General features: G+C 41.5%; 1 protein-coding gene across 1 annotated transcript in view; it reads right to left on the bottom strand.

The window, feature by feature from the left end:
• The window catches only part of DUS1L (dihydrouridine synthase 1 like), a 1,030,374-nt gene that overhangs the window by 900,286 nt on the left and 102,822 nt on the right, over positions 1 to 27,266 (bottom strand). The window contains exon 3 of the mRNA XM_044069730.1: positions 16,096 to 16,204. Within this exon, the coding sequence (XP_043925665.1) occupies positions 16,096 to 16,204 (109 nt within the window). The remainder of the gene's footprint in view (positions 1 to 16,095; positions 16,205 to 27,266) is intronic.

Consider the following 27,266-nt stretch of genomic DNA (forward strand, 5'->3'; position numbering starts at 1 on the left):
TAAACCGCCTCTAACCCCAATATTTGTCACTATTGCATACATGCCTAACCTGCGCCCTAACCCTAACTCACTTAAACCGCCCCTAACCCTAACATAAAACCAACCGCACACTTACCTGACCCCAACGCATGACCTAACACCACAGGGCTAACAATAGCAAAGCCACAATGACATCAGTATGTCTATTTTGTGTTTTCAGGATTTTGAGTTTCAGGATTTTGGGCTTTCAGGATTTTGGGCTTTCAGGATTTTGGGCTTTCAGGATTCTGAATTTTCAGGCTTTTGGTTTCAGGATTTTGATTTTCAGGCTTATGATGTTTCATGCTTCTGAATGGGAACCCTGGGCGCCCCCATTTTTGAGTTATCATTGCAAATACTTGTGGATCCAGTTTCCACTCGTGGGGATCCATGATGTTCCTGCTTAGGTCGTCTGCCAATGTGTTTTTTGTTCCTGGCAGGAATTGTGCTTGTAATTGAACTTGGTAAGTCAGTGCTGTGTTCCACAAGGTCATTGCTTGCCTACATTGAGGGTAGGAGTGTGTACCCCCTTGCTTGTTTATGTACCACATTACTGTGGTATTGTCTGTCCTTATTATAAGTTGTCCTGGATGTAAGAGGTCCTTGAAGGCTGTCAGAGCATTTTGTACAGCTAGCATTTCTTTTTGATTGATGTGCAGATATCTTTGATCTGAAGTCCATTTGTCTTGAACGCACTGTCCTGCCATGTGTGCCCCCCAGGCATAGTCCGGTGCATCTGTTGTCATAGTTTGCCTGGCTGGGGGTAAGGTGAAAGGCTGACCCTTGGTGAGGTGACATGCCTGTGGCCACCATAGAAACTCGTGTTGAAGTCAGGGAATGAGAGGTATCATTGTTTCCTAGCTGTGGCTGTGTTGAGTCCATACGCTTTTCAGGTACCATTGTAATTTCTTCATATGCAGTTTTGCAAATGGTATTAGTAGTATGCAAGATGCCATGAATCCCAAGGCCTGCAGAATTTTTCTTGCAGGGAGTTGGGTCTTTGTTGCCATTATTTTGAAGTATTGAGTTAGTTGTAGTTGCTTGTCTGGCGTGAGATAAGCCATCTGGGCTATTGCATTCAAGCTGGCACCCAGGAATGTCATGTTCTGTGAGGGCACTAGTTTTGATTTCTTTTCGTTTAATGTGTACCCTAGGCAACTTAGAAGGTGTTTGACAAACGTCAGATGTTGTAAGAGAATGTCCTTGCTTTCTGCTTAGATGAGGCAGTCATCCAGGTATGGGTATATTTGAATTCCTCTTTGTCTGCAGTATGCAATTACTGGTGCCAGGCATTTTGTGAAGACCCTGGGTGCAGTAGATAAGCCAAAGGGCAGTGCAGAGAATTGGTAATGGGTTGAACCTGCAATGAAACTGAGGTATCTTCTGCAATTTTGTCTGATAGGGACATGCAGGTATGCCTCCTTGAGGTCCAACGTTACTAGCCAAGCCTTCTTGCCCAACATGGGAAGAAGCTGCTGTAGTGTTAGCATCTTGAATTTGGGTGCTTGCAAGTAGGTGTTTAGAATTGAAAGGTCCAGAATGGGTCTCCATGCATTGTCCTTTCTGGGGACTAGAAAGAGCCTTGAATAAAATCCTTGGCCTTGCTCCTGTGTAGGTACCAGTTGAATGGCTCTCATGTCCATGAGAGCTGCAATTTGTTTTTGTGCCTCTGCCCATTGATTTTGTGGCAGGTTTGGCATTCCTTTTATCCTTGGCAAGGTGTGGAAATGGAATCTGTATCCTTGTGAGATAATGTCTAGGACCCATTTGTCCTTTGTGATGATGCGCCAGTTGTCTGCAAAAAGTGCTAATTTTCCTCCCAAGGGAGTTGCCAAGAGAGTTTTGCTTAGCAGTTTGAGGATTAAGTCATTGTGTTTATCTTCTAGTAGTTTGGGGCCTGTCTTCTCCTCCCTTCTGTGTTGCAGTACCCCATTGGCGAGGTTTGTAAGGGATTTGTGCTTGACCTCTGCCCCTAGGGCGTCTGTATTTACCCCTCTGTGGTTTGTCAAAAGCTGGAAAGGACCAATTTTTTGCTGCCCATTTTCTGCTGAAACGAGGGGGTTGTACCTGTAAGAAATCTTTGACCGTCTGCATAGACTTTGCCTTATCCTCCATTTTCTTTAAAACCTCTTCTGCTTTGACACCAAATAAGACATCCTGCTGTAAAGGTGCATCTAGTAATTTTGCTTTTACATGATCAGGCAGAGTTTGTTCCTTTAACCAAGCATGCCTACGTATGACAGACCCAGTAACAGCTGCTCTACAGGAAGCTTCCAAGAATTAAATTCCACATTGCAAAGTATGTTTGCCCACCTGTTCAGCTGCATGCAACAGATCCTGCATTTCCTTGAATTCAGACTGTTGAGAGTGTGTGCTCATCTTTTGTTTTAATTGAGACATTAAGAATTGCTGATATTTCAGCATGTGAAATTGACAATTTAGTGCTCTCATAGCTAGAGTAGCTGAGGTGTAAACCTTCTTCCCCCACCTATCTAGTGCTCTGGAGTCCCTTTCAGAGGGCACAGGATTTTTAACCATAGAAGCCTTAGCCCCTCTGGGACCCTAGGAAATTGTTTCTGGGTCAGCAACAGGGCTTTTGTAAAGGAATTTGTGTGAGTCAGGCACTCTATAATATCTGTCTGGTTTGGCTGGAGCAGGTGGCAGAGAATCTGGATATAGACTAGATTCTAAGTAAACATCATCCACAATGTCTAAATCTGGAGGGACAGCAAGTGGTCTGTGCTGGGGAAGTAAAAGAAACTCTCGGAGCCCTTTCTTTGAGTCAGAGTAGTCCTGACCTTCCCAGTGGAAATGTTCCCTCATGGTATGTAAGGTTTCCCCAAAGGAATAGTCTTCATAGTTTCATAGTTTAGTACTAGGCTATCTGCCCTGGGGCATTTGTAAGCCTAGCCATAGTGATGTGGCTTTTGCCACCCCATGAAATGGTACAAAAATGTCCAGAATAAATTTAGAATACTGTGGGGAGATGCTGTGGGAATGGAATCTTCAGCATCAGAATCTTCATAAGGGGAGAAGGAGTAATCCTGTTCCTCAGAGGAGTCTGAAGAAATAGAAACTTGGTCAGAGGAGGCATAATCCTCCTCTTGTCTTGGCCTTTTGTCTGGGGGGGGGGGGTTGGGAACCCCTGATCAGAGTAATCAAATCTTCAGCCATCTTAAGCATCTGTTTCTTAGGCATGGGGCCTTGAACTGGAGACTGATGTACAGTCTTTTTAGATTTTAAAGGAGTCTTAAGCTTAGCATAAGATTTTATGGTGAGGGTAGTCGGTCTAAAGACACCTTCTGAAACCGAAGGTGTTTCCACAGCACCGGCTTCTCCTTCTGCAATGTTGTCGGTAGGGCCTAAAGAAAATGGCTGCGTCGGCCTAGTACTCTCTGCTTGAGATTCCGAAGCGGTCTGGGGTTCCAATTCAGCGGTCATCAGGGGCTGCGTAGGTGCCTCACTGAAAACCGGAGAACCGGCGACCAGCCCAGCAGAGACCTCAGAGTCTGGCTTGGATCTAGGCTGCCTATCTTTATCTTTGCGTTTTTTATGCACGCCGGTAGTCAGTTGCCGGTAGTCGCTTTATAGTTCGCTTATTGAACCTAGCACAAAACCGACAACAAGTGACGTTGTGGTCTGGGCCTAGGCAAGGTATACAATAAGAATGAAAATCCTTATGAGGTATTTGCTTCCCACAAGAAATGCAATTGTTAACTTTTTCTGACATCGGACTGAGGCAAGAAAAGGTTCCCCAACGGGGTACTTAGCTTTGAAGACTTCGGACTGAAATTCGATTCGAAAATCTCAGGTGTCAGCCAACCGGCACTTGCCAACTGCTTCTGCTTCGGGCACCGCGCGGCAAGAAAGACTGAAGAAAATGGCATTGGATGCCTCTTGTATACCCCTGACGCACTGACATCAGGGAAGAAGCGACAGCAACCGACGCTGTACCAAGACTTTGGAACTCAGGCCGACTGAGGGACCACCTGTCAACAGGATAACCCAAGTGTGATGACTGCAGCAGGGTAACACGATGAACACCAGATGGAGCAAACATTTGTCCCACTCTCTCTTAAATTGGTCTTCAAATGTCCGTAGCATGGTCTTTAGTATAGAGTTTAACCTCTCCACAAGATCATTTGTCTGGGGGTGATAGAGGGGTGGTCTTTAGGTGCTTCACCCCACAACACTTTCATAGAGAAGCCAGGAGGTCTGACATGAAATTGGCACCTCTGTCGGTCAGTATTTCTCTTGGGAAACCTACTCTGCTGAAAATCTCTCACAAAGCATTTGAAACCTTTTCTACTTCAATGGAGGACAGAGCCACAGCCTCAGGGTAGCTAGTAGCATAATCTACTACCACCAGGATATACTTCTTCCCTGTAGAACTAGGTGTACTCAGAGGGCTCACAATATCCACAGCCACCCTCTGAAATGGCTCCGCAAATCACAGGTAAAGGCATCAAAAGAGCTTTGACCCTGTCCACTGCCTTGCCTACCTTTTGGCACTGCTCACAGGTCCTGCAGTACCATATTACAACCCTTGTAATCCTAGGCCAATACACGTTATGTATACTATGTCTCTTGGTATGCTTTATGCCCACTTGACCTGTAAAGAAATGTCAGGAGCTATGGCTAGAAGCACCAGATGGCAGGCTCTGGGCACTACCAACTGCTATATTACCTCACCCTCTAGCCCTCCTCAGGAGTCCACTCTCTATACAGTACCCTCTGTTCCAGTATACAGACTCCTCTTTTCATTGAGTAACAGGTCCCTCCTTAGCTACCTCCCTCAAGTCTCATAATGTAGGGTCTGAAAGCTGAGAATGTCTCAACTTCACCTTTGTGACTCCTCCCAGCTCCCCTTCCACATAAAGCCTAGTATCTTCTGAGAGCAATGCCTCGCTGTCAGCCTGGGTATTACCACTCACCTCTGTCCTGGAAGTGACCCTGTCCACTGGAAGATCAGTACCTACCAGCAGCTGTGGCTTACTTTCAAGCTCACTGCTACAGAGTAGCTCTCTCCTCCTGAAAAAGCCACATCACCAGCACCAGCTGCAGGTGTAGGGTCTGTCTGGGTTTCCCCCAGGCTACCAGACCTACACGCCTGCCTTCAAGCCTGACTGCGTGGAACTGCATGCACACAAGGTACTGCATTATCAAAGTCATTCCCTACCAAGACATCTGCAAGAATATCCTCAAACACAGCTACCTGCTTGCTTCCTTTTCCACTCTAAGAGTCAAGGTGAACCCTGGACAAAGGTATTTGGAACAGGCACCCTCCTAAAGCACTTATTGGAGTGGACTACCCAAGCAAGTACTGCTCCTCTTTAACCACTGCAGGCTTTACAATAGTTTTGTCAGAAGCTCTCTCTCTCTTAGAAGTGGCCTGTCTTCCATCCACTAAGATAGGATACAAACTCTGGTGATAGTTTGGTACCCCTGTTGTCTCCAGACAATTTACTACTGGCACACTGTTATTCCCATTTGCTGGCTCCCCTCACCTTTTGTTTCCCACGTTGCTTCAATCGACATTTGTATGCTATATGGCCACTCTGGTTAGATTTAAAACATTTAACGCCTAATCCTGGCCAAGTACCTGAACTAGTGACTTCCCCTGTTACTGGTAGACTCTGCTGAGGTGATTTAGGCTGCCCACCATGGGTTCCCTTATATCCATGTGCAGCACTGGGTATCCTCTTCTTGTGCAGTGATGCCCTGCTTGCAAAGTATACATCCCCTTTTCTCCCCAGCTCATCTGCAGTTACACTCACGGTCTGCCAGATTCTCATGTCCTTACACAAAGTACCAAGGGACTGTTCCCTCACCAAAAGGTCTGCCAGTCTTTCAAAAGTGGTGACCTTACATCCACTCACCCACCTAAGAAAATAAGTGTTTAACTCAGCAATATAATCATATATACTTTCATCTTGCATCTATGCTCATACATTTTTTTTCTGTAAGCTTCAGGTATTAACTTATAACAGTTCAATAAACAATATTTTACTCTATCATAGTTTAAACAATCAGTATCTGGCCATTTAGAAACAGCAGTTACTGCTTTACCATGGAGTAAGGGCAGGTACAGTACCCAGAGCTCTTGGTCAACATTACACTGTTTACGTACTCTTTCAAATATATGAGTAAAGCTATTAAAGTTAACCCCCTGCGCAAATTGTGGAAGACATTTACTGCTTCTGGGGTCCAGTTATTCCCTTTCCCATTACCTCCATGACCTTGACGAAGGGTCAACATTTCTCTCTCATGCTGATGCTGCTTCACCTTTTCTTCAACATCCAAATCCTGCAGTCTCTTTTTGATTTCTAAATGCCTCAGTCTCACTTCAGTCTCATGTTGACACTGCTTCTCCTTTCCTTCAGTCTCCAAATGCCAGTGTCTCTCTCTTCGATCTCCAAACGTCACAATTCATGCCGACGCTGCTTCTCCTTTTCTTCACCCTCCAGTTCAAGTTTCTTAAATTACAGATGGATTTTTAATTCCTCTGAAGAAAATGTGAAATGTCCTATTTCTGAAGACTGCACATCCCCAACACCAAAATGGTTGTCTTCCTGGTCAATGGTCCATGCTGCATCTGCGATTAAGGCTGACATTTCCTCTTTAGTCCAGTTAGCATGCACCAGTCCTTTGGGTTTCCACACCATGGCCAATTGGTTCTTTGTCAGTTTACCATAATCCTCTGCCGACATCTTTGCCTCCTTTCCTTGACTAAACTAACAAAAAATGAATAAAACTGTTGTGGCTGCTGAGAATACACACACCTTCAGTGACAACTGCCCACAGGCTACTGAACTTCAATTAATATCTCACTGCTCTGCCACAAATATGTGATGGCCTCTCTACCCCAGGCCAGTAATCAAGGAGCCTCAATCCTCACCACTGACACGGTTGAGAGATGGTCACTAAGAACAGGAATGCATTTACATAATGATGCAGCTCTCTGCATCAAGCACAATTTCCCCCAACAGTACACAGAGAACATGGTCATGACCTGGGAGTGGACTCTCTGTCTCTCCAGATCCCAAACAAGACTCCCTCTGGAGCACTCTGTCCCATTTCCATGCAGCTGACACACCCACACCTGGGAATCTGATTTTCTCACACACACACACACACACACACACACACACACACACACACACACACACACGCACACACACACACACGCAAACACTCCTCAGAAAGCTGGCATAGATTTAATAGCTGTACCCCTTCTGCCCAGACTGTACGGCAACACGTTGCTACCAGTCAAATACTCTAAGGCTCAATCAATATTAAAATATATGGTAGAGTGTAACCAAACCAGCAAGGCTTTTCTGAGTGGCCCAGGCATCTCTAAAATAAGCACAAGTACTCTCAAGATGTTAAAAAAGTATTCTCTACAAGACCAGCCACAATGAAAGGTATAAAAATATTTAATAATACATAAAATAGAAAACATGAGAATACTAAATATCTAAATCCAATAAACACCAGAGTTTCAATCATAAGAGAAATACAAACAACACAGCTGGACAGATTCAAACAGATGCAAAAAAACAATACTTTACTAATCTCACTGTGTTTTCCTGACTAAATAATAACTGTTGCATAGCTAACTTAATTACTACAGCAAGGCAAGACAGATGCTGAGATGCTTACGTCCATAAGGCAAGGTGATGAGCTTCAAAACAAAAACTGAACTGAACAACTAACCAAACTGTGTTACTGTCATGGATCTTTATATCAGGTTCCAAAGAAAACAAAAGCTGCTGTGCGAGTTCTATTGTCTCACTGCTCATCATAGAATGATATTACATTTGATCACCTGACTCTGGTACAATACGCATTCAGAGCTTTGCTAAGATCTGTTACAGTATTTGAAAATTATAGAATAATTTCAAAAACTTCTATTTCTCCCTTCCAGAATTCTTTGTTTAAAGAAAAACATTTAATCAGTTATAATAACACTGTGGATACATTTTTAACACAAGCACCTGTACAAGTCAGTGCGATAGTCAAATGACATGAAATTATTTACAAAACTCCAGCTAACTATGCCGGCTTATGTTATGCATGCAATGTCCTATTCTCCCTGGCAGAGATGGCAATAACTCACATTGTCACATGGTGTAGACACAAATGTAACTGGCAATGAACATCAAGAAAATGCAGGGTATATTCACCCTTGTTTGAGAAACTTGAGAAGAAAACTGGAAGATTTATAGATTGATTAATGAAGGACTCTGAAGCCACTTTGGGGAGGAAAGAGGTATTACTTTTAAGAGCTACTCTGTCCTTAAGAAAAAGGAAGTATGGACACTGAGGATAATGCATGCAGTTCTGAAATTCTCTTGGCAGAAGTGATAGCCACCAGGAAGAAGGTCTTCCAGGATAAAAACTTAAGATCCACTTTTACAGCAGCTTCAAAGGGAGGACTGGTCAGGATCTGTAAAAGAATGGTAAAACCCCATGACAGACTGGATCTCTAAGTGGAGGGTGGAGTAAGAAAGTACCTCAAAGAAGGGTCTTGAACAATCTAAAGGAAGCTATGGCAGTATGACTTGCTCCTATGTGAAATTAGGAAACTGCCTCTAAATTAGCTTTAATAGTGGAACAGCTGGTACCACTTTGAAAAAGATGTGCGAAAGAACCCAAAATAGAAGGGAACCTGAAAAAGGATAGTTATTCTCTACAACCCAAACAGAAAACCTTTTCCATTTACTTATATAAACCTTCCTAGTGGAAGGTTTGCGAGAGGAAGACAAAATACATACAACTGGAAATGACAAACTAGACTGTCAAACCATCACTGGAATTGTAATAACTGAGCAGTCAGGTTGAAGGATTCAAAGTTTTGGTGAGGCAGCCCCAATGTGTGAGAAAGTAAATCTGGGTTCAAGTCCGGAACCAAAGGTGGGTGAATTAAATGAGGACAGGAAAGGGAAACCACACCTGTTGAAGCCAATAAGGAGCTGTAAGGATTTCCCTGACCTTCCATGACCCAATGAGAAAGCTTCACTACCTAAAATCTAGCATCCAAAGTTGCTTTAATTAACTCCAGAGACTGAACTGGTTGTAACTTGGGCTTTTCTAAGTTCACTGTGATCCCTAAGTCTGCACAGAGATGCAGCAAGGAATATCTATCTTGAATGAGTAGACTCCTGGTAGAAGCAGTGATGAGCCAGTCATCCAGGTATGGGAATATTTGGAAACCTTGCAGTACTGATGCACTACTATCACTGCCATACACTTGGTGAACAGCTAGGGGAGGGGGCTGTGATGAGTCCACAACCACAAGGCAATGCTCAGAAATGGAAGTGAGTGGCTTCCAGCACGAAACAAAGACACCTTCTGGATTGCTTCTCCCTCTTTATAAAGTAGCATACATCCTTAAGATCCATCAGCCACATCCAATCATCACTCTTCAGTAATGAAAGAATGGACTGGGCTGTGACCATCCGGAATTTTGTTTGTTCCACAAATTTGTTTAGTTAACTTAGATCTAAAATTGGTCTTAGGTCTCCATTTTTCTTTGACACTAAAGTATCTTGAGTAAATTCCTAACCTTTCTGGTCTGGTGGGACCTCCTGGATCACTAGATCCCTTAGAAGTTTCTCTAGTTCTGAAGCAGCTGCTTCCCCACTGTGGGGATAAAACATTAGGAATTCATTTCTGAAGTGATGGAGGGTATGAAAAAGTATGACATAGCTTATGGTTACTATCCTCAGCACCCATTTATCTTGGGTGATGATTATCCAGGTTGTTGTGTGCACAGATAAGTGCCCCCTTATTGCTTTCAGAGTACAACAGTTGAGGAAACATTCAGAAATGCTCAAAAGGCTTCTCTGAAAAAGGTCCCATGAAGCCCTGATTTTTGTGAACCATCTCTGCCTCTTGGGTAATGTCCATTAAGAGAATATATCCCTCTACTTCAGAGAGCTCTTTCTCCAGAAGCATCGGACACAAACCACTGGGACTTATGAAACTACTTATTCCTACTTCTCTTCTAATTTCTGGAGAAGGTCCACTGAGGTTTTGAGAATTTGATCCCTACAGCACAGCGGGATTTACCATCCTTCTCACTTCTGGAGATAGCTTCTTTGACTTCAGGACCAAACAAGGTTGATCCATCATAACAGGCATTGATGAAGGACATCTTGCAATGCTCTACAAAGTCACAAAGCCACATCCAGATGTACCTTCTGATGAAAATGCCTGTACCAGCAGTTCCAGATATACCCTCTGTAGCATTAGAGATAAGGCACAAAGAGGTACTGGAAAGGGACTGCTGGGTAGCAAATTGTGAATCAATAGCCATTTTTTGATCCACAGACAGGGTCCCTGGAAGAGATTTAGCAATCTCCTTGGTCAAATCTCTGTGGAAGTAGGGGACATCTGCCAGGTAATTTAATGCTCTGACTGGAAAGATAGATGAGGCATAGACACACTTCCCAAATCTATCCAATGCACGTGAGACTCTGATGGATGGACAGAGGAGCTCTCTTCCACCAGCTCCTTCTTAGTGGCTACTGCCACTACCATGGAATCTATAGCAGGACCCTTGCTCCAATGGAGTATTTCTTTAACAACCAAATAGTTACAAAGTTACTTAGCAACAGGTTCAGCTGTGTCCAATTCCTTCCTTGCCTGCAAAGAGATTATTAGGTGTACTATCTAGTCAATGAGGAGAGCCACCCAAGAAATAGCTGGACCATCTCTCCTCTGGGGAAGGGTCCCGAGACGACACCCCCAATCCAAGAAGTACCAGAATCTCCCCAAATGAGATGTCCTTCATGGAGTAATCTAGGAGAATCTTCTCCTTCATTGAAGTCAGTGTCAGTGGTAAGAGTCTCCTCGGGGGAGTCTAAGTGCCTCCGCCTACACTTATGTTTCCAAGGGACTGCAGCTGTAGGAGTTCAGGACAGGAATCAGAAACAGAGAAAAATTCTCTGTCAAGCACAGGCTCAAATCTTTCTTCCCGATGAGGCAGGAATCGCAGGCCTTGGATCCAGGGAGAACCTATTTGGATGGGTAGGATCCAGTTAAGAAAGGTCAGATATCTCCCTCCTGGCTGGGAGAGGACTCTTTTGAAAGACTCAAACACCAAGCCAGAGATAGATTCAGAGAGCCCCACTTCTGCAGCCAAAACCTCTGAAGGTGGTTCAAACCTGGACCTCATCCAGCTCGGATCCAGGGATGACACTGGAGCCAAACATTCAGAGCAGAGTGTCCTAAAGAGAAAGCTGGATCCAAAGATTTTAGATCCAATTCCAACCTATCATTCCTGGCACTGACAGTCCAGCTCTGTGTGTGCATCGGAGATGACTTTGTCAGAGAACTCATTGAAGTCAAGGAAGAATTAAGCCTCAGCTCCAAAAATGTCCTGCTTTAGGTTAAAGATGAATCCAAGGGCTCTGATCCTGGAGGACTGCTCAAAGATGGAGCTATCAAGGATCGCCAGGGCAAAATATGCCTCCAAGGTCTGGCAGTGGTCAATGCCAGGAGAACCCCCAACTGAATCTGGGTCCAAAGGAAATGCTTCTTCATTCTGTTCATGTCCGTTTCTGTGAGGCTCCGAGTGTACCTGGCTGTCATTAGAGAAGACATAGAGGAAGGAGGCCTGGAAGGATATCTCAGCTTATCCTGAAGGACTGAAGACCAGAGCATAGGAGTCACAGTCATCTTCCAGTGAAAATCTTGGTGGCTTAGCGGAAACAATGATTATTAGATCTGAAAAACATTCTGGCTCAGAGGGCTTCAATATTTTGGCAGGAGGGGCTGGAGCCGATGAAGTCTTTGGGTCAGGATACCTCTTTTTTTTGAAAACTTACACTTGTCCTGATGGAAATGCCTGTGCACTTGTCCTTTTCTGTCTCTTTGTGTGTCTTCTTCTTTTCGGCATTTTTTTGAACAAGAAGAAAGGGGAAAAAGTAGCAACTAACTTCCCTGAAGCTGAAGCAGGCTCATTTCCTTGATTGTTGAAGTAGACCCTTCAAAATAAGTTTGTTCCTCCTGCTGATGAGAGCTCTCTGCCCTAACGCTTCACAAATAGAGCAAAGGTCTCTAGGTGAGAGGGCCAGAGATAGTATAGCATTTGTCATGTGCACTGGCGTTTGATAACTTCTGCGGGAAAGCAATACACTTTTTAAAACCAGATGGTTTATCCGACAAAACGCTGAAGGACAGAACAAAGTACCTAGGGAAAAATAAATATAAAATTGATATATACATATACATACATATATATATATATATATATATATATATATATATATATATATATATATCTATACACATATACATATATATATATATATATATATATATATATATATATATATATATATATATATATATATATATATATATATATACACATACACACACACACACACACACACACACACACACACACACACACACACACACACATATAATTTCCATATTACAAAATCTGGAAGTTCTAAACACCAAATCGAGAACCTCAAGATCTTATAATCTTGAAATTAAAAAAAAAAAAAAAAAAAAACATGTAAAACTATATTTTTGCAGGGGGGCAAGTCCCCCTGTACCCCCTACACCTTAAATATACTAACTCCGAAATCTCTCTACAGCGAAGAGAACAGTAATGGTGATCTCTAGACAGTGCAGAATGGGAACATTACCATTCTCTTCACTGTAGCGCGATCTCGGAGTTAGTATATTTAAGGTACAGGGGGGCTTGACCCCCTGCAAAAACCTTCTTTAGCATGTTTTTTTTTTCTATTCACTTTTTGATTTCAAAATTGTGGGTTCGATTTTATGAATCTCAACATTATGGCATTTCAAAATTAAAAAGTGGACCCATACATACATATGTGTATATATATATATATATATATATATATATATATATATATATATATATATATACGGGTACCTATCAAACCATCGACAACTTAAAATAACGAAACTGACTCCACCGACAACTGAATTAACCGACAGCGCTAAAACAGACGTTTACAAGGTAAGGGGTGTAACTCCGCTACTCATGCCTACCATGGTTGCATGACACTGCCACCCTTCCTAAACCATGGTAGGCTTGAGTAGCGAATTTACACCCCTTACCTTGTAAACGCCCGTTTTGCCCCTGTCTGTTAATTCAGTTGTCGGTGGAGTCAGTTTCGTTATTTTAAGTTGTCGATGGTTTGATAGGTACCCATATATACATATATATATATATATATATATATATATATATATATATATATATACATATAGGAGTATTGGAAAGAGTAAAAAATAGAGGATAATGCAACTATACAGGGAGAATTAGTGAAAAAAAAACATACAAGGGGGAGGGAAACTACAAGATGCATAATTGTAACTATGAAAAAGGTTGAAAGAATAAATAATTACGTATTTAAAAGAAAAAAAATCTTCAAAGGTTCTATACTAGACTCTCCTGAACATCACAACCCATTGTAGCTTTTCAAACAGCAAGACAGACTCTCAGGTAGCTTGTTCTCTACGCAGGGCTTATGGGTAGAGGGGGGAACCTCAGCACCGGATACAAAGTTTGGAAGTGGCTGTGGCTAGATCTGAAATCGGATCAGAGATCCATCCTTTCAGGAATGGCTGGAAAAGATAACATCAGATCACACTTTAAATAATGAGTAGAGACCCAAGGCACAGAAAAAACTAAACCACACAAAGCAATTTTTTTTCCTCGTATGAGGGAACTGTAGATAAAACATTCATCTTTCTTTGACAATTAGCCAGAATAAACTAACACAAGAGCCTAACAATTCAAAATTCTAAAATTTAAGTTTTAGAAGCATACACTTTTTCCCAAACTTATCAATTGTTTTATCATCCTTGTCAGAAAGGGAAGGATTGAATTTAAAATACTTGCCAGCAGCTAGACTGACTGTATATAGATCATACCTCTCAACTGTCCAGCTTTTCGCCTCATATTTTTGGCCTTTTGTTCACAAAATTTGTGGTTTTCTGGCAAATCATCAAGGACTGAATTCACTAAATAATGTGTCTGAGTTTCAGACTTCATATCCTTCAGAAAATGCATACCAACACAATACATTTATAACTCTAGCAACTTCTAAGTTCATAAGCTCAATATTTAAAGTTTGTCCTTATTTTTCATCTCCCCCCCCTTATTTTGAACTTTATCCATATTTCTTATGTTAAGAGGTTGAGAGGTAGATGCAGGTTCAGGTGTGGGATGAGTGTACAGAAATTTGAAAGACTGACAAACTTTGTACATTTTGCCTGCTGTTTTAGGTGCAGCAAGCTGGGGCTGTGACAAACACATTCTCCAATACTGACACCACTGGGGAGATGGCAGGAGGTTCTGCGAATTCCAGTTATAAAATTCTGAGAGGAAAAAAGCGCATCTATCCCATCACATTCCTCTCTAAATTACATTTCTTGAATTACTTCAGGGGAAAGAGGAATCCTTTTCGCTCTTACCAGAAAACACATAATAAGAAGGGTCAATAGCCTGAACAATACCCTGAGCCAAACTTAATAAACTACTTCTGTCCAGTGAAACTGAAGCAGGAGAAAATGCATGTTTAGTTTTTTGCTTCCTTTTGACTGGAAAATTAGGACAAACATTGCAAACACCCAACACAGACAACGGTGGCTCTCCTTTGCCCACTCAGGGGACACCAGCAGCCATACAGGATGTGGCTAAACCACAGACCATAGTGGCTGTATGGGCAACTCTAGATGGAGTTGGGGGAAAAGAGGAGTGGTCTGAGGAACCAACTTTGGCCACAGCACAGTCACCCACCTGCAGCTGAGGCAAACTGTTAGCCTGCTGTGGTGGCAAAGGTTTTTAGTTAACTTTTTATTTTTGTGGCTGTAAGAGGTGACCACGGGACCAGTAGTTTGCTACAAGGTCACAAGCCAAGAATGGTGCTTCTCTCCCAGGGAAACTAAGCAGCACAAACTAGTAAAATTTCAAAAGTAGTATAAAGTCACTTTTCCCAATAAAAATAAAGTAACATGCACTCTAACTTATTGACATTTGATTAACAGACTGAGTAGAAGCCCATTTTCAGCGGAGGCCCAGGGAGAAAAGCTCCAAATTATTACAAAACATTAAGAAAAATAATTGTACACTCTTCAAAAATAAAACAAAACCATCTGCAGTTCAAATACTTATAACAAATTAGACATAAAACATTGGTTAAAAATTGATACAATGTAAGCGAAAATCACTTAATATTTAGAGAACTTTTAGACAGTTCATAGAAAAATTAAAGGTAAGTTAGTCTAATACAAATAGGAATGCAATATGAAGTGAAGGAAAAACAGAATTACACAGCAGTAAAGAAGCAGTATATGGCAGTAGAATAATCAGAAATGTAAAAAAAATGAAGGCAATGAATGGTTTATGAGAATTAAACAATATTTAGGTGACAATATGACAAAAATATGTGGGATGGGTTAAAACTACAATGGGGGTAGAATTCTCTTAACTCACTACAGCCGAATGCACCTCCAGACATTTCTGCAGTTACTTCCTACTGCGCCTCTAGGCATCAAATATTGCTTGTTCATGTCTGAGTTAATAACTCAGTCCAAAACCATGCTACATACAAGGTAACAGAAATTTTTATTGTGAAGCATACATGATGGCAAACCCAACTGTACTGGTATTTGATCTCTGGCAATGAGCATTTGCACTGTTAGGTGATAATTTTATTTTTTAAAGGCTCAAGACACACCCACTGGGAGTTAAATGTACACACTCAAAAGGGCAGTACTGGAGGGAATGAGTTAAGGACAAAGTGAATCCATGTACAAATAAGTGTCGGTCAACACACTTTCACATCGGATACAAGTCTGGTTACTGCTGCAGCTTAAAAACGCATTAAGGGTGTTACTGCAAGAATGCTTTGCTACAACAGAACATATCAAGCCTCCCTACAAAGGACTCAACCAATCAGCCAAGACACTCAGGCCTGCAATGTGCACTAAAAACAAAACTTTCAGCTTAATAATAATAAGAAAAACTGCTAAACTGGCAAATCAGAGATGAAAATAAAAACAAACAAGAATACCAACCTCTCTTTGCGATCATCTGAGGGCAGCCGAGGTTAAGGTCAATAGCATCACAGTAATCCTGAGCGAGAAGGCCAGCTTGAACAAACACTTCAGGATCATTTGCACAAAACTGTAAAAGGAAAATTTTTACAATCAGAACTCAGTGCTTTATCTTCATACACTGCCCCTAAATCTATGCTTCATTTGGTCTCCTCCTCAAAAGCTGCTGATGATATACCATTCTTGCATCTAAAAATCCTGCTGCCTTTTCTGTACAATGTCAAACAAAATTAAAGAGACGTTATGTACTCACCATAATATTCCATCTGTACTGTCAATTTTTTCATCTCTTCTCACATATGGGTCTGAGTCCAAATCTGATCCATCGGACCCATCTCGACCGTTACTAAGCTCTTGGATACCTCCCCTTACCCACAATGCATTTCTCCCTGTTACCTCAGATCTTGCTTGCTAGAATTATACTCATAGAAGAAAGAACTGAACTTTAATGTTGAAAAGATTTTTAATAAGACCACTTCTGGAGTATTGGAGATAATAAAAAAAAAAATGACCAGAATTTCACTTCCCCTTCAACTAGAAAACATAAAGGAAGGGGGTTGGAAGGAGAGGATGTGAGGAAAGATGAAAAAATCGACAAAACAGATGGAATGCTATGGTGAGTACATAACTTCTTTATCTGATATGGTCAACTTTTCATATCGTAATCACATATGAGACTGAGTCCCCAGTTACCATTACCCCAAGTGGACTCATGGGAAGATGTTTCTCAAAACAATCGAACCAAAGGACGTTCTTCCCCTGGAGACCAAATCCAACTTGTAATGGGTGATAAAGGTATGATGGTTTGCCCATGTGGCTGCTGCACAAATCTCATCCATGGATATGGCCATGGCCCTGGTTGAGTGAGTTTGAATAGGCTTGGAAGGACTTATACCTTTTGAGGTGTAAATAAAAGAAGTGCAATCAGACAGCCATTTTGACAAGGTAACCTTGGATACTGGTAGGTCTTTCCTAGGGCCTCCAAAGGCAATGAACAATTGACTTGCCTTCCGAAACTCTATAGTCCTATGCAAATAAAAACATAACTGTTTATGAGCATCTAACAAATGTACAACATATTCGCCTTTATTGCTAAAGTTTGGAAAGAAAACAGGCAAGTGTATTGCCTGATTAATATCTGTTTGTGAAATGACTTTGGGCAGAAAGGAGGAGTTGGTACGCAAAGCTATATCCCTTGCTATCATGGCGACTGTCTGTACAGAGGGTGCAAACTGGTTTCTCCTCTGTTTGTTTACCACATCACTGTCTCTGTAGTCACATTTTAATGGTCCAAGGGACCATAGATGATTGAGAGAGTTGACAACTTTTATTACTCTTATGTTTTGTGTGTTTTGGTTTGCCCCTTTTGTCCCAAAGACGCTGTACATTTACTCCCATAGACACCCCTCTCCAAACAACATCTAAGGCATCTGTTAGACTGTGTTGGAGCTGGAAGGAAAAATGGGAGACATGGATTCAGATTAAAGTAGTCGCTCCACCACAGGAGACCCCCTTTTTACAAATCCAAACAAAGGAATTTGCAATGTCAGGGGATGCTGATGTTGGGACCACACAGATTTTACGTACCACTGAATCTTTTTTATGTGGAGTCTGGCTAGAGGAATAAAGAGAATCATGATTGCCAGGAATCCTAATATCCTGGGAAATTCCCTTGCTAATGCTTTGGGCTAAGGGGAAAAACTCAAGAAAAGCTCTAATAAAATCTACTTTTTTCATGTAGAAGAAAAGTTATTTGAACTGAAGTATCTAGGAGACACCCCAGGAACAACAATCCTGTGAGAAGAAGTCACAACAAAAGTGTTGGTTGTTCTCTTGAAACCCAAATCTGTGAAGAAGCCCTCTCACCAGAGTGATGTATCCCCTGACGCTTTGAAAAAGACTCTGCAAAGATAAGCAAATAATCTAAATAAGGAAAAATGTGGATAGGCTGCAGTCTGTTAATATGCTACAACTAGGACTAGACACTTTGTGAATACCCTTGGAGCAGTGGGTAACCCAAGGGGTAATTCGGGGAACTGAAAATGCAATCCAGACACACAAAACTTTAAGAAACTTTTAAAATCTGAGGCTATAGGAATGTGATGATAAGCATCCTTTAACTCTAGGGTTGGTGTCATGAAGGGATAAACACTTTCATATACCAGTTAAAAAAGAAAGATCCAAGACTGGTCTCCAACATGCTTCTTTCTTTGGCACTACAAACATTCTGAAATAAAACCCTTTCTCTATCAGAGAAACAGGGGCAGCTTCTATTACCTCAAAAGTCAGTAGAAGCTGAATGACAGAAGGGAAAAAAATAAGTTTGATCTGATGAATGATGAGGAATCTCCTGAAAAGGATGAAGATAGTTCTGTGAAAAATAAGTTTGATCTGATGAATGATGAGGAATCTCCTGCAAAAGGATGAAGATAGTTCTGCTGTCATTTGCACCCTCTGATATTACTTTCAGAATCCAGCTGTCTGACAAACTTTTGTCAAAGAGAGAAACACAGATCCAGATTTTGGGGAGATGTAAAAGCTTGCCAGGGTGGAAAGGTGTGTGTGAGGGACACAACAGAAATTCAAACTTATTGAATTGTCCTTGCTTCTGAGGAGCCCCATTTTCTTTTTAGAACCCCCTTGTCATTGTTTTTCGGATGCCTCCTTGCCAGAAGCTTGCTGTAGCTGCTTAACTTGCTTTTTATAAAAAATGTGTAGAAGTGGGCATGAAATATTAAATAAATCTGAAGAAGGAAAGCTGAAAAATCTGAGTATCCCCTGAATCAGTTCTTGCTCCCATCACACTTTTACAGGGCCTCAGAAGCAGATGGTCGAAACACCATCTTCTCTACTTAAAGGAGAGTTCAAAAGTACAGCCTTAACATCCTCATATAGATTTCGTGCATGCAACTAATCAAACCTTCTCAACACAGTTCCAGTAGCAGCTGCAAAAGATAAGGCATTAGCTGAATCATAAACTTCAGCGAGTGCTTAGACACCTAAGACATAGAAGCAATAAGATTATTCAAAGATTTTTCCTCAAGAGAGGAAAAAGTGGCTATAATGTTCCTCATATTCTCAAATTATGCAAGCATAAACTTTAATAATCTTATCGATTAAGAATTCTAAAAATAAGAGTAGCAGGAGTATATGTTTTTCCCCAAACCTATCAAAAGTTTTCTCACCTTTCTCAGGAAAAGGAATAACATTTACTAGGTGTTTAGTACCAGAAGGGTTTACATATGGGATATGGGAGTGGCAAATAAAAACTTGTATAAAGTACAGTTTTGTACCTACCATAAATGTAGATGTTCGAGTGTATACACTGCTGCAGTCATTAGACTTGGGTTATCCTGCCGTCAGGCGGTTCCCCAGTTGGGCTGAGTTCCTAAGTCTTGGTCCGGCGTCGGTTGCTGTCGCCTCCTCCCTGACGTCAGTGCGACAGGGGTATATAAGATGCAGCCGACGCCATTTTCTTCAGTTTTTCTTGCCCCAGATGTCAGGTGCCTCTAAATAGGTAGGCAATTCAAATTGGTAATAAAACATACATAAGAAAAGCAAACAACAACTTACAGCTACCAGCAAATACTCCCCATAGGTAGTAAAGGGTAGAAAGCATAGGTACGTACCAGCAAGTAAGAGGGGAAGGAGGGAGGGAAACCTGGACTGCAGCAGTGTATACACTTGAACATCTACATTTATGGTAGGTACAAAACTGTACTATGTTCATCGTGTTACACTGCTGCAGTCATTACACGGGTAGAATCTCAAAGCTGAGGTAGGGTGGCTGGTTCTATAAGGCATTAGGGGTGGCTATAAGGCCCTGCAGCACTGCAGTGGCGAAGCCAGCTCTGGATTTAGAGTATAGAGGCAGATGGTAATGCTTGGTGAAGGTATGTACAGAACTCCAAGTTGCTGCTTCCAAAATATCCTTGGTAGGTACTCCTCTGAGGTAGGCAGTTGAAGTGGCTGTTGCCCTGGTGGAGTGAGATCTAATGCTGCTAGGTACAGGTTCCCCATGGTGTGCATAGCAGAAACGTATACAGTGTCCTATCCATTTTGAAATAGTCTGTTTTGAAATGGCTTTTCCCTGTGCTCCTGCAGCACATGCGACCAATAATTACTCAGATTTTCTGAAAGCTTTGGTTTTGTCCAAGTAGAAGCGTAACTGCCTGTAAATGTCCAAAGACTGCAGTAGTCTCTCTCCTTTATTCTGTGGTTTTGGATAAAAAGTTGGCAAGTGAACAGTTTGGTTTAGAGCCACACTGGATACCACCTTTGGCATAAACGTAGGGTTAGTTCTTAAAGGCACCCTGTCCTGGTAGAAAATGAGGAAAGGTTCCACTGCCATTAGTGCCTGTAATTCTGAAACTCTTCATGCTGATGTTATTGCTAGGAGCAGAGCAGTTTTCCAAGAGATATATTTTAATTTGGCTGTGTTAGCTGGCTCAAAAGGAGATAAAGTTAACTTTTCCAGAACAAAGTTGAGGTCCCAAGTTGGAATAGGTGCTCTACGGGGCGGTCTGATGTTTTTACCCCCTCTGAGGTACTGTTTTAACAGAGGATTAGAGAAAATTTGTGGATCCGTGTTGTAATGAGCAGAGATGGCAGATGCGTGGATCTTGATGGATGAGAAGGAGAGGCCTTTGTCCAGCATCTGAGTTAAGTACCGTAGTATCTGAGGAATGTTTGGGACAAGAGGGTCAAGGCTGTGAGCTTCGTTCCAGGCACAGAATCTCTTCCATTTATCCAAATAGGCTTTCCTGGTACTAGGCCTTCTGGCCTCCAGAATGACATCCATAACAGCTTTGGAGAGAGGCATTGCTTGCTTGACTAAGGAAACTTCCATGCAGCTAGGTTTAAGGTCTTCAGCTGGCTATGTAGTACTTTATTGTTGTGCTGAGACAGCAGATGTGGGATTTGAAGAAAAATCCAAGGTGGTTCTTGTGCTAAGCTCTTTAAGATTGGGTACCAGTGCTGGCGTGGCCAGTCTGGTACAATCAGGATAATCTTTGTCTCTTCTTGCCTGGGATTTATGAGTACCTTTGGCAGGAGAGGTAGAGGTGGGAAAGCGTATACTTGTAGGTTCTCCCAGCTGAATGAGAGGGCATCCACTTTCCATGCTTGTGGATGGTAACTCCTTGTGCAGAATTTTTGTAGGTGGCAGTTCATTGGGGATGCAAACAGATCTATGTCCGGGCTCCACCATTTCAGTGTTATCATTCTGAATATTTGTGGATTCAATTCCCATTCGTGGGGATCTATGATGTTTCTGCTTACGCCATCTGCCAGTGTGTTTTTCTCTCCTGGCAGGAATTGTGCTTGCAGATGAACTTGATAGTTTATAGCTGTGTTCCACAAGGTCATGGCTTGTCTGCAGAGGGGGTAGGAGTGAGTGCCCCCTTGCTTGTTTATGTACCACATAACTGTGGTGTTGTCTGTCTTTAGTAGTAGTTGTCTGGATGCAGCAGGTCCTTGAAAGCTATAAGGGCATTTTGTACAGCTAGCATCTCTTTTTGACTGATGTGAAGATGCCTTTGTTCTGTGGGCCACTTGCCCTGAATACATTTGCCTGCCATGTGTGCTTCCCAGGCGTAATCCGATGCATCTGTTTTCAGTGTTTGCCTGGCTGTGGGTTGTGCAAAAGGCTGTCCCTTGTTGAGGTGACGAGCTTGAGCCCACCACTGAAACACCTGTTGAAGGCAAGGAATTAGTGGTATAACTGTTTCCAAACTTTGACAGTGTTGAGACCATACATTCTTTAGGTACCACTGTAGTTTCCTCATATGCAGTCTGGCATACGGAATTAGTAGTATGCAAGATGCCATGTAACCCAAGGCCTGCAGAATTTTTCTTGCAGGGAGTTGGGTCTTTGTTGCCATCAATTGAAAGTATTGAGTCAGTTGTCCTTGCTTGTCTGGTGTGAGATAAGCCATCTGGGCCGTTGTGTTCAAGCTGGCACCCAGGAATATAATCTCTTGTGAGGGCACTAGTTCTGATTTCTTTTCGTTTACTGTGTACTCCAGGCAACTTAATAACTGTTTTACAAACGCCAGATGCTTTAGAAGAATGTCATTGCTCTCTGCTTGAATCAGGCAGTCATCCAGGTACGGATAAATTTGAATTCCTTTATGTCTGCAAAATGCAATTACTGGTGCCAGGCACTTTGTGAAGACCCTGGACGCAGTAGATAAGCCAAAGGGCAGTGCAGAGAATTGGTAGTGCATTGAACCAGCTATGAATCTGTGGTATCTTCTGCAGTTTTGTCTGATAGGGACATGCAGGTATGCCTGTTTGAGGTCCAAGGTCACGAGCCAAGCTTTCTTGCCCAGCATGGGAAGAAGCTGCTGTAATGTCAACATTTTGAATTTCGGAACATCCAGGTAAGTGTTTAGAGAAGAAAGATCCAGAATGGGCCTCCAGGCTTTGTCCTTTCTGGGAACCAGAAAGTCTTGAGTAAAATCCATGTCCTTACTCCTGTGATGGTACCTTTTGAATAGCTCTCATATCTATGAGTGCTGTAATTTGTTTTTGAGCCTCTGCCCATTGATTTGGTGGAAGATTTGGCATTCCTTTTAACCTTGGCAGAGTGTGAAAGTGGAACTTGTAACCTTGAGATACAATGTTGAGAACCCATTTGTCTTTGGTGATCATATGCCAATTGTGATAGAAAAGTGCCAGTTTTCCTCCAAGGGGGCTGCCAAGAGAGATTTGTTTGGCAGCTGTAGTGGGAAGTCATTGGGGCTGTTTTTTATATGGTTGGGGCCTGTCTTCCAGGGTCAGGGTTTGTTTTTCTCTCTCTCTCTCTCCAGGCCCCCAATAAGACTCCCCATTGGCATACTTGTACAGTTGAGTCCTCAGCCAAGTGTCTAAGCCAAGTCCTTCAGCACCCTCTTTGTAAAATCAGTGCTTTGTGGTCCTGCTCCAAGCAGCTGACACACACACACACACACACACACACACACACACACACACACACACACACACACACACACACTTGGGAAAGGCTGGTACAGATATACTAGCTATACCCTCTTCTGCCCAGACTATAGACTAGTTACTGGTACCAGACAATCCAAAGTCAGCTACTCTAAGGCTCTTACAAGGGTACCCAATTATACGGAGTGAAATTAATATTAATAGAAATGGTACTGTTTGACCAATGCACTTAGGCTTTCAGGGGTGGCCACAGAGTCACCGAATAGATACAAGTACTCTAAAAGGTTACAACATTCTTAAAGGACCAACCACAATATAAAGTTTAAATATATTTAATAATAAATAAATAATAAAATAATATGAAAATAGGGAATATCTGTTTACAATAAACACCAGAGTTTCAATCACAAGAAATATTAAAATAACATAGATGAACAGATTCACCCAGATACAGAAAAAAACAGTACTTAACTAAGCTCACTACATTTTCCTGACAGATCTAAAGAATTGCTATTCTCTGGTTTACTTACTGGGTCAAGGCAAGATAAAGTAGGTGAGGGGTCTTTCTTTGTCACTTTCCAAAAACAGAGTGCTCTAACATCTCTCTCTCATCTGGTATTAAAATATTTTTTGTCCTAGATTACATAATGACATCACATACATCTGGTCATCTGACTTTGGGTTCCCATGCTACCCCCACTGCTAGAAACTGAATCAGAATTTAGCACATATGTGTTATCATACACACAAGATAGAGTCTTGCTGAAATGTATTATAGCATCTGGAAGCTATAAAACCATACAATACTTCCACTCTTCCTACAGGAGCTAACAAACCATTCCCTGGCACAGACAGTCTCTAGCTGCAGTCAGAACTGTAAGGCACAATCTTCAAGGCCTAAATTAAACAAGTTAATTTCTTACTATTTTTCAAAGTTAGCTGGACTGAGATTAACCTCTTCTCTTCCGGTATCCTCTGTTAAAACATATACATTTAATCAGTTACAATACAATCAGGACCCACTGTTGGCACATTTTTAACACAAGTAGATTTACAAATATATTTTTCAACACAAGCATCTGTACAAATTAGATTGATATACAAATGACATAAAATTCTTTACAAAAAATTCCAGCTAGCTATTGTGGCATAGGTTACACATCCACTGGCCTACTTCTCCTGGCATAGCTGGCAATAGTCCACATTGTCATAGACTACATAAGCAAATAGGTGGGAGGGGGCAGATCAAAGAAGAAGCTGTATTCAGATGATGTTGCATTACAAACTCTGAGCAAGAACTTCAACAAAGGATAGGGAATGGAATTTAACACTGATGGCACAGGTGATGAAACGGAGTACAGATACGAGTTGAAATGGCAGCAAATTTGGGAAATCAGAAGAAGCTGAGAACTGGGATAGAAGGGAAAACTGGAACAAATTAACAGCATCAAATATCTGGGATGGGTAGTTGAAGACAAGGGAAGTCTGAATGAGAAGTCAAAGCTAGAATCACAGGCACTAAAACCAAGTGGCACAGTGTCAGGGGTAGTGTAGGACAGAAGAATGCCAAAGAAGCTAAAAAGTAAGAGAGACTTCCAAAACGGCTGCACATTGAGTAACAGCTTATCTCTAGCTCTCCCAAAGTGAAAACAGAAACTCAAGAGAGAAGGCCAGTAGACTTTTATGTTTATGGGTAAATTTCAGTAACTGGCTAGCAAGTGCACTACCTGGATGCCAGAAAAAAAATACAGAGCACCTGGAAAAAAAAAACAGCTGCAAAAAGTGAGGAAGAAACACTGACTGCAGAATGTTCTGCAGCTGCTCAGCAAAAACCAGTGCAACCTACAGATGAGACTTCCAGTCACCTACAGGAAGATACAAGATAGCTACACACAGACCTGGTTAAAATAAACAAAACACTGATGGAGCATATCAACACAAGCAACAAAAGGCAAGATGGAAGAAGTTTTAAACAGATATTCAGATGAGGTAAGAAAGCTGCAAAAATCAGAGTCTGAAATGAAGGAAACACTAGCTGAATATGAGACTGCTCAAAAAGAGATGTTTAAAAAAATAATAGAATTAGAGGACAGAGCACAAAGGGAAAACTTGAGATTTTCAGTTATACTAGAGAAGCTAGAAGGAACAGACTGCACTGATTTTATGAAAGCACAAATAAGTAACTGGACTGATATTCCACAGCAGGAGCTGTTAGCTGAAAGAGCACATTGTGTGTAAGCTCCAAACCTGGCTTTCAGAAAGGAACCTAGACTTTTAAAAGATAAGTAAAGATGCAATCCTACCAAAAGGAGGAGTTGATTCTGACAAAACTGTGGCAGGCCGACAAAATACTAAAAGTAGGAAACAGGAGAGTGTTTCTGGAGAATGATTACTCATTGTACACCAGGCAGAAGAGGAGGAAATTCATTCCACTATTCAGGCTATGTTGAGAGGCAAGTGTGAGATTCAAACTGCTGTATCTAGCTGTTTTCAAGTTATTCTTCCTGGAGGGACAAAAAACATTTTTTGATCAAGTACATGCTAAGGAGGAAATACAAAAGTCTGTCCAACAAAAACTGAGCTAAGAAACAGAAGATTCTCCTTCTTGTTCTTTTGGTAATAAAGACCACATACAGACTGTACCTGTGAGACCTTTTCCACTGTTAGCACTTAATAGAAGCACAGGCTGCACCATGCGTCCTAGCATGGATAACCCTTTTTTCACTTTAACTCAAGTCTGTGAATGTGGCAGTCAGTTTGTGACATTTGTTCCTATTAGGAGATCAATCTTCAATATCTGAAGATGTACATATTTTCTTGTGTTAGTATTACATTAACAGATTTTAGGGGGTTATTGGTTTTTTTTTTTTTTTTTTTTTGAGGGCTTTCAATAAAACAAAAAGTTTTGTTAGATGTGATACAGGCTCAAATGGATAAGACAAGAAACAACTATATAAAAGTTCAACCTGCCAAAGAGAGTATGTGTGTAACACAAAAGCTGGAACTAGACAAAAAGGCGTTATTCATAAAAGGTGGGAATAACAACTTTTTAATACAATGATTATTTCTGTACTGTCTTTAAATGCCAATGGTCTCACAGATAAATATAAAAAAGAAAGAATAGTGAACCATAATAAAAAATGTGGAGTGGAAATAGCTGTTACAGGAGACACACTTGGAAATAAATGTGAATTTGGTAAAGAAAGATTTTCAGGATGGTTATCCACCAGAATATCTGGGACAAAGGAAAAGAGGAGTGCTTATATTAACTGCAAGAGGAGCTCCAATAGTAATAGAAGAGGATAAAAAAGGTAATGGCAAATTTGTAGTGCAAGGGGCTACTGGTAAGGGAGGAGGATTACACTGGCATGTATTTATATCCCACACATAACCACTACAATGAAGCTTAAAAATTCTGGGAGAAATATTCAGTTTTCAACAAGGAAATTTAATATAGGTGGGGACTGGAATTTGATTTGCAACAGTGAAGATGTGTCTGGGGGCCCAAAGAGGAAAGTATAACAAAGGATGGTAGATTTTTGAAGACATTTATGAAAATATTTGGAATGGAAGACATGAATTTAGTAATAGGAGTTTGGAGTGGATTTACATGTTATTCCTCAAGATATAAAAAAGTACAGTTTTGTACCTACCATAAATGTAGATGTCCGAGAGGTATGCATCTGCAGTCCTAACAAATGGGTTGTCCTGTCCTCAGGCAGCCCTTCGGTCGGCCGGATTCCAAAGTCTGGGTCTGGCCTCGGCTGATGTCGCACTTCACCCGACGTCATAGCTGCAGTTCTTCGGGTATAAAGGTATCAACCAACGCCATTTTCCTCAGTGTTTCTTGCCCCAGATGCCAGGTGCCCTCTAGGAAGGCTAAATTTGGATAAATGTAAAAGTTTCCAAATAACAGAGAGCAAATAAAAATAAACATGTATGTACATATATACAAACAAATACACCATAATAGATTCCCCCAGCTAGCTAGAAGATGGGCAAATACCCTAGGAGTACCACAGAGGGCAAGGAGGGAGGGTAATCCTGACTGCAGATGCATACCTCTCGGACATCTACATTTATGGTAGGTACAAAACTGTACTATGTCCTTCAAGGATGCATCTGCAGTCCTAACAAATGGGTAGAATACCATAGCCAAACTGGGGGAGGAGGTAATAATAAGATTATGGTGT

The sequence above is a fragment of the Protopterus annectens genome, chromosome 4.part0 (assembly GCF_019279795.1).
Source record: "Protopterus annectens isolate FY-2018-M chromosome 4.part0, PAN1.0, whole genome shotgun sequence".
Classification (NCBI taxonomy): domain Eukaryota; kingdom Metazoa; phylum Chordata; order Ceratodontiformes; family Protopteridae; genus Protopterus; species Protopterus annectens.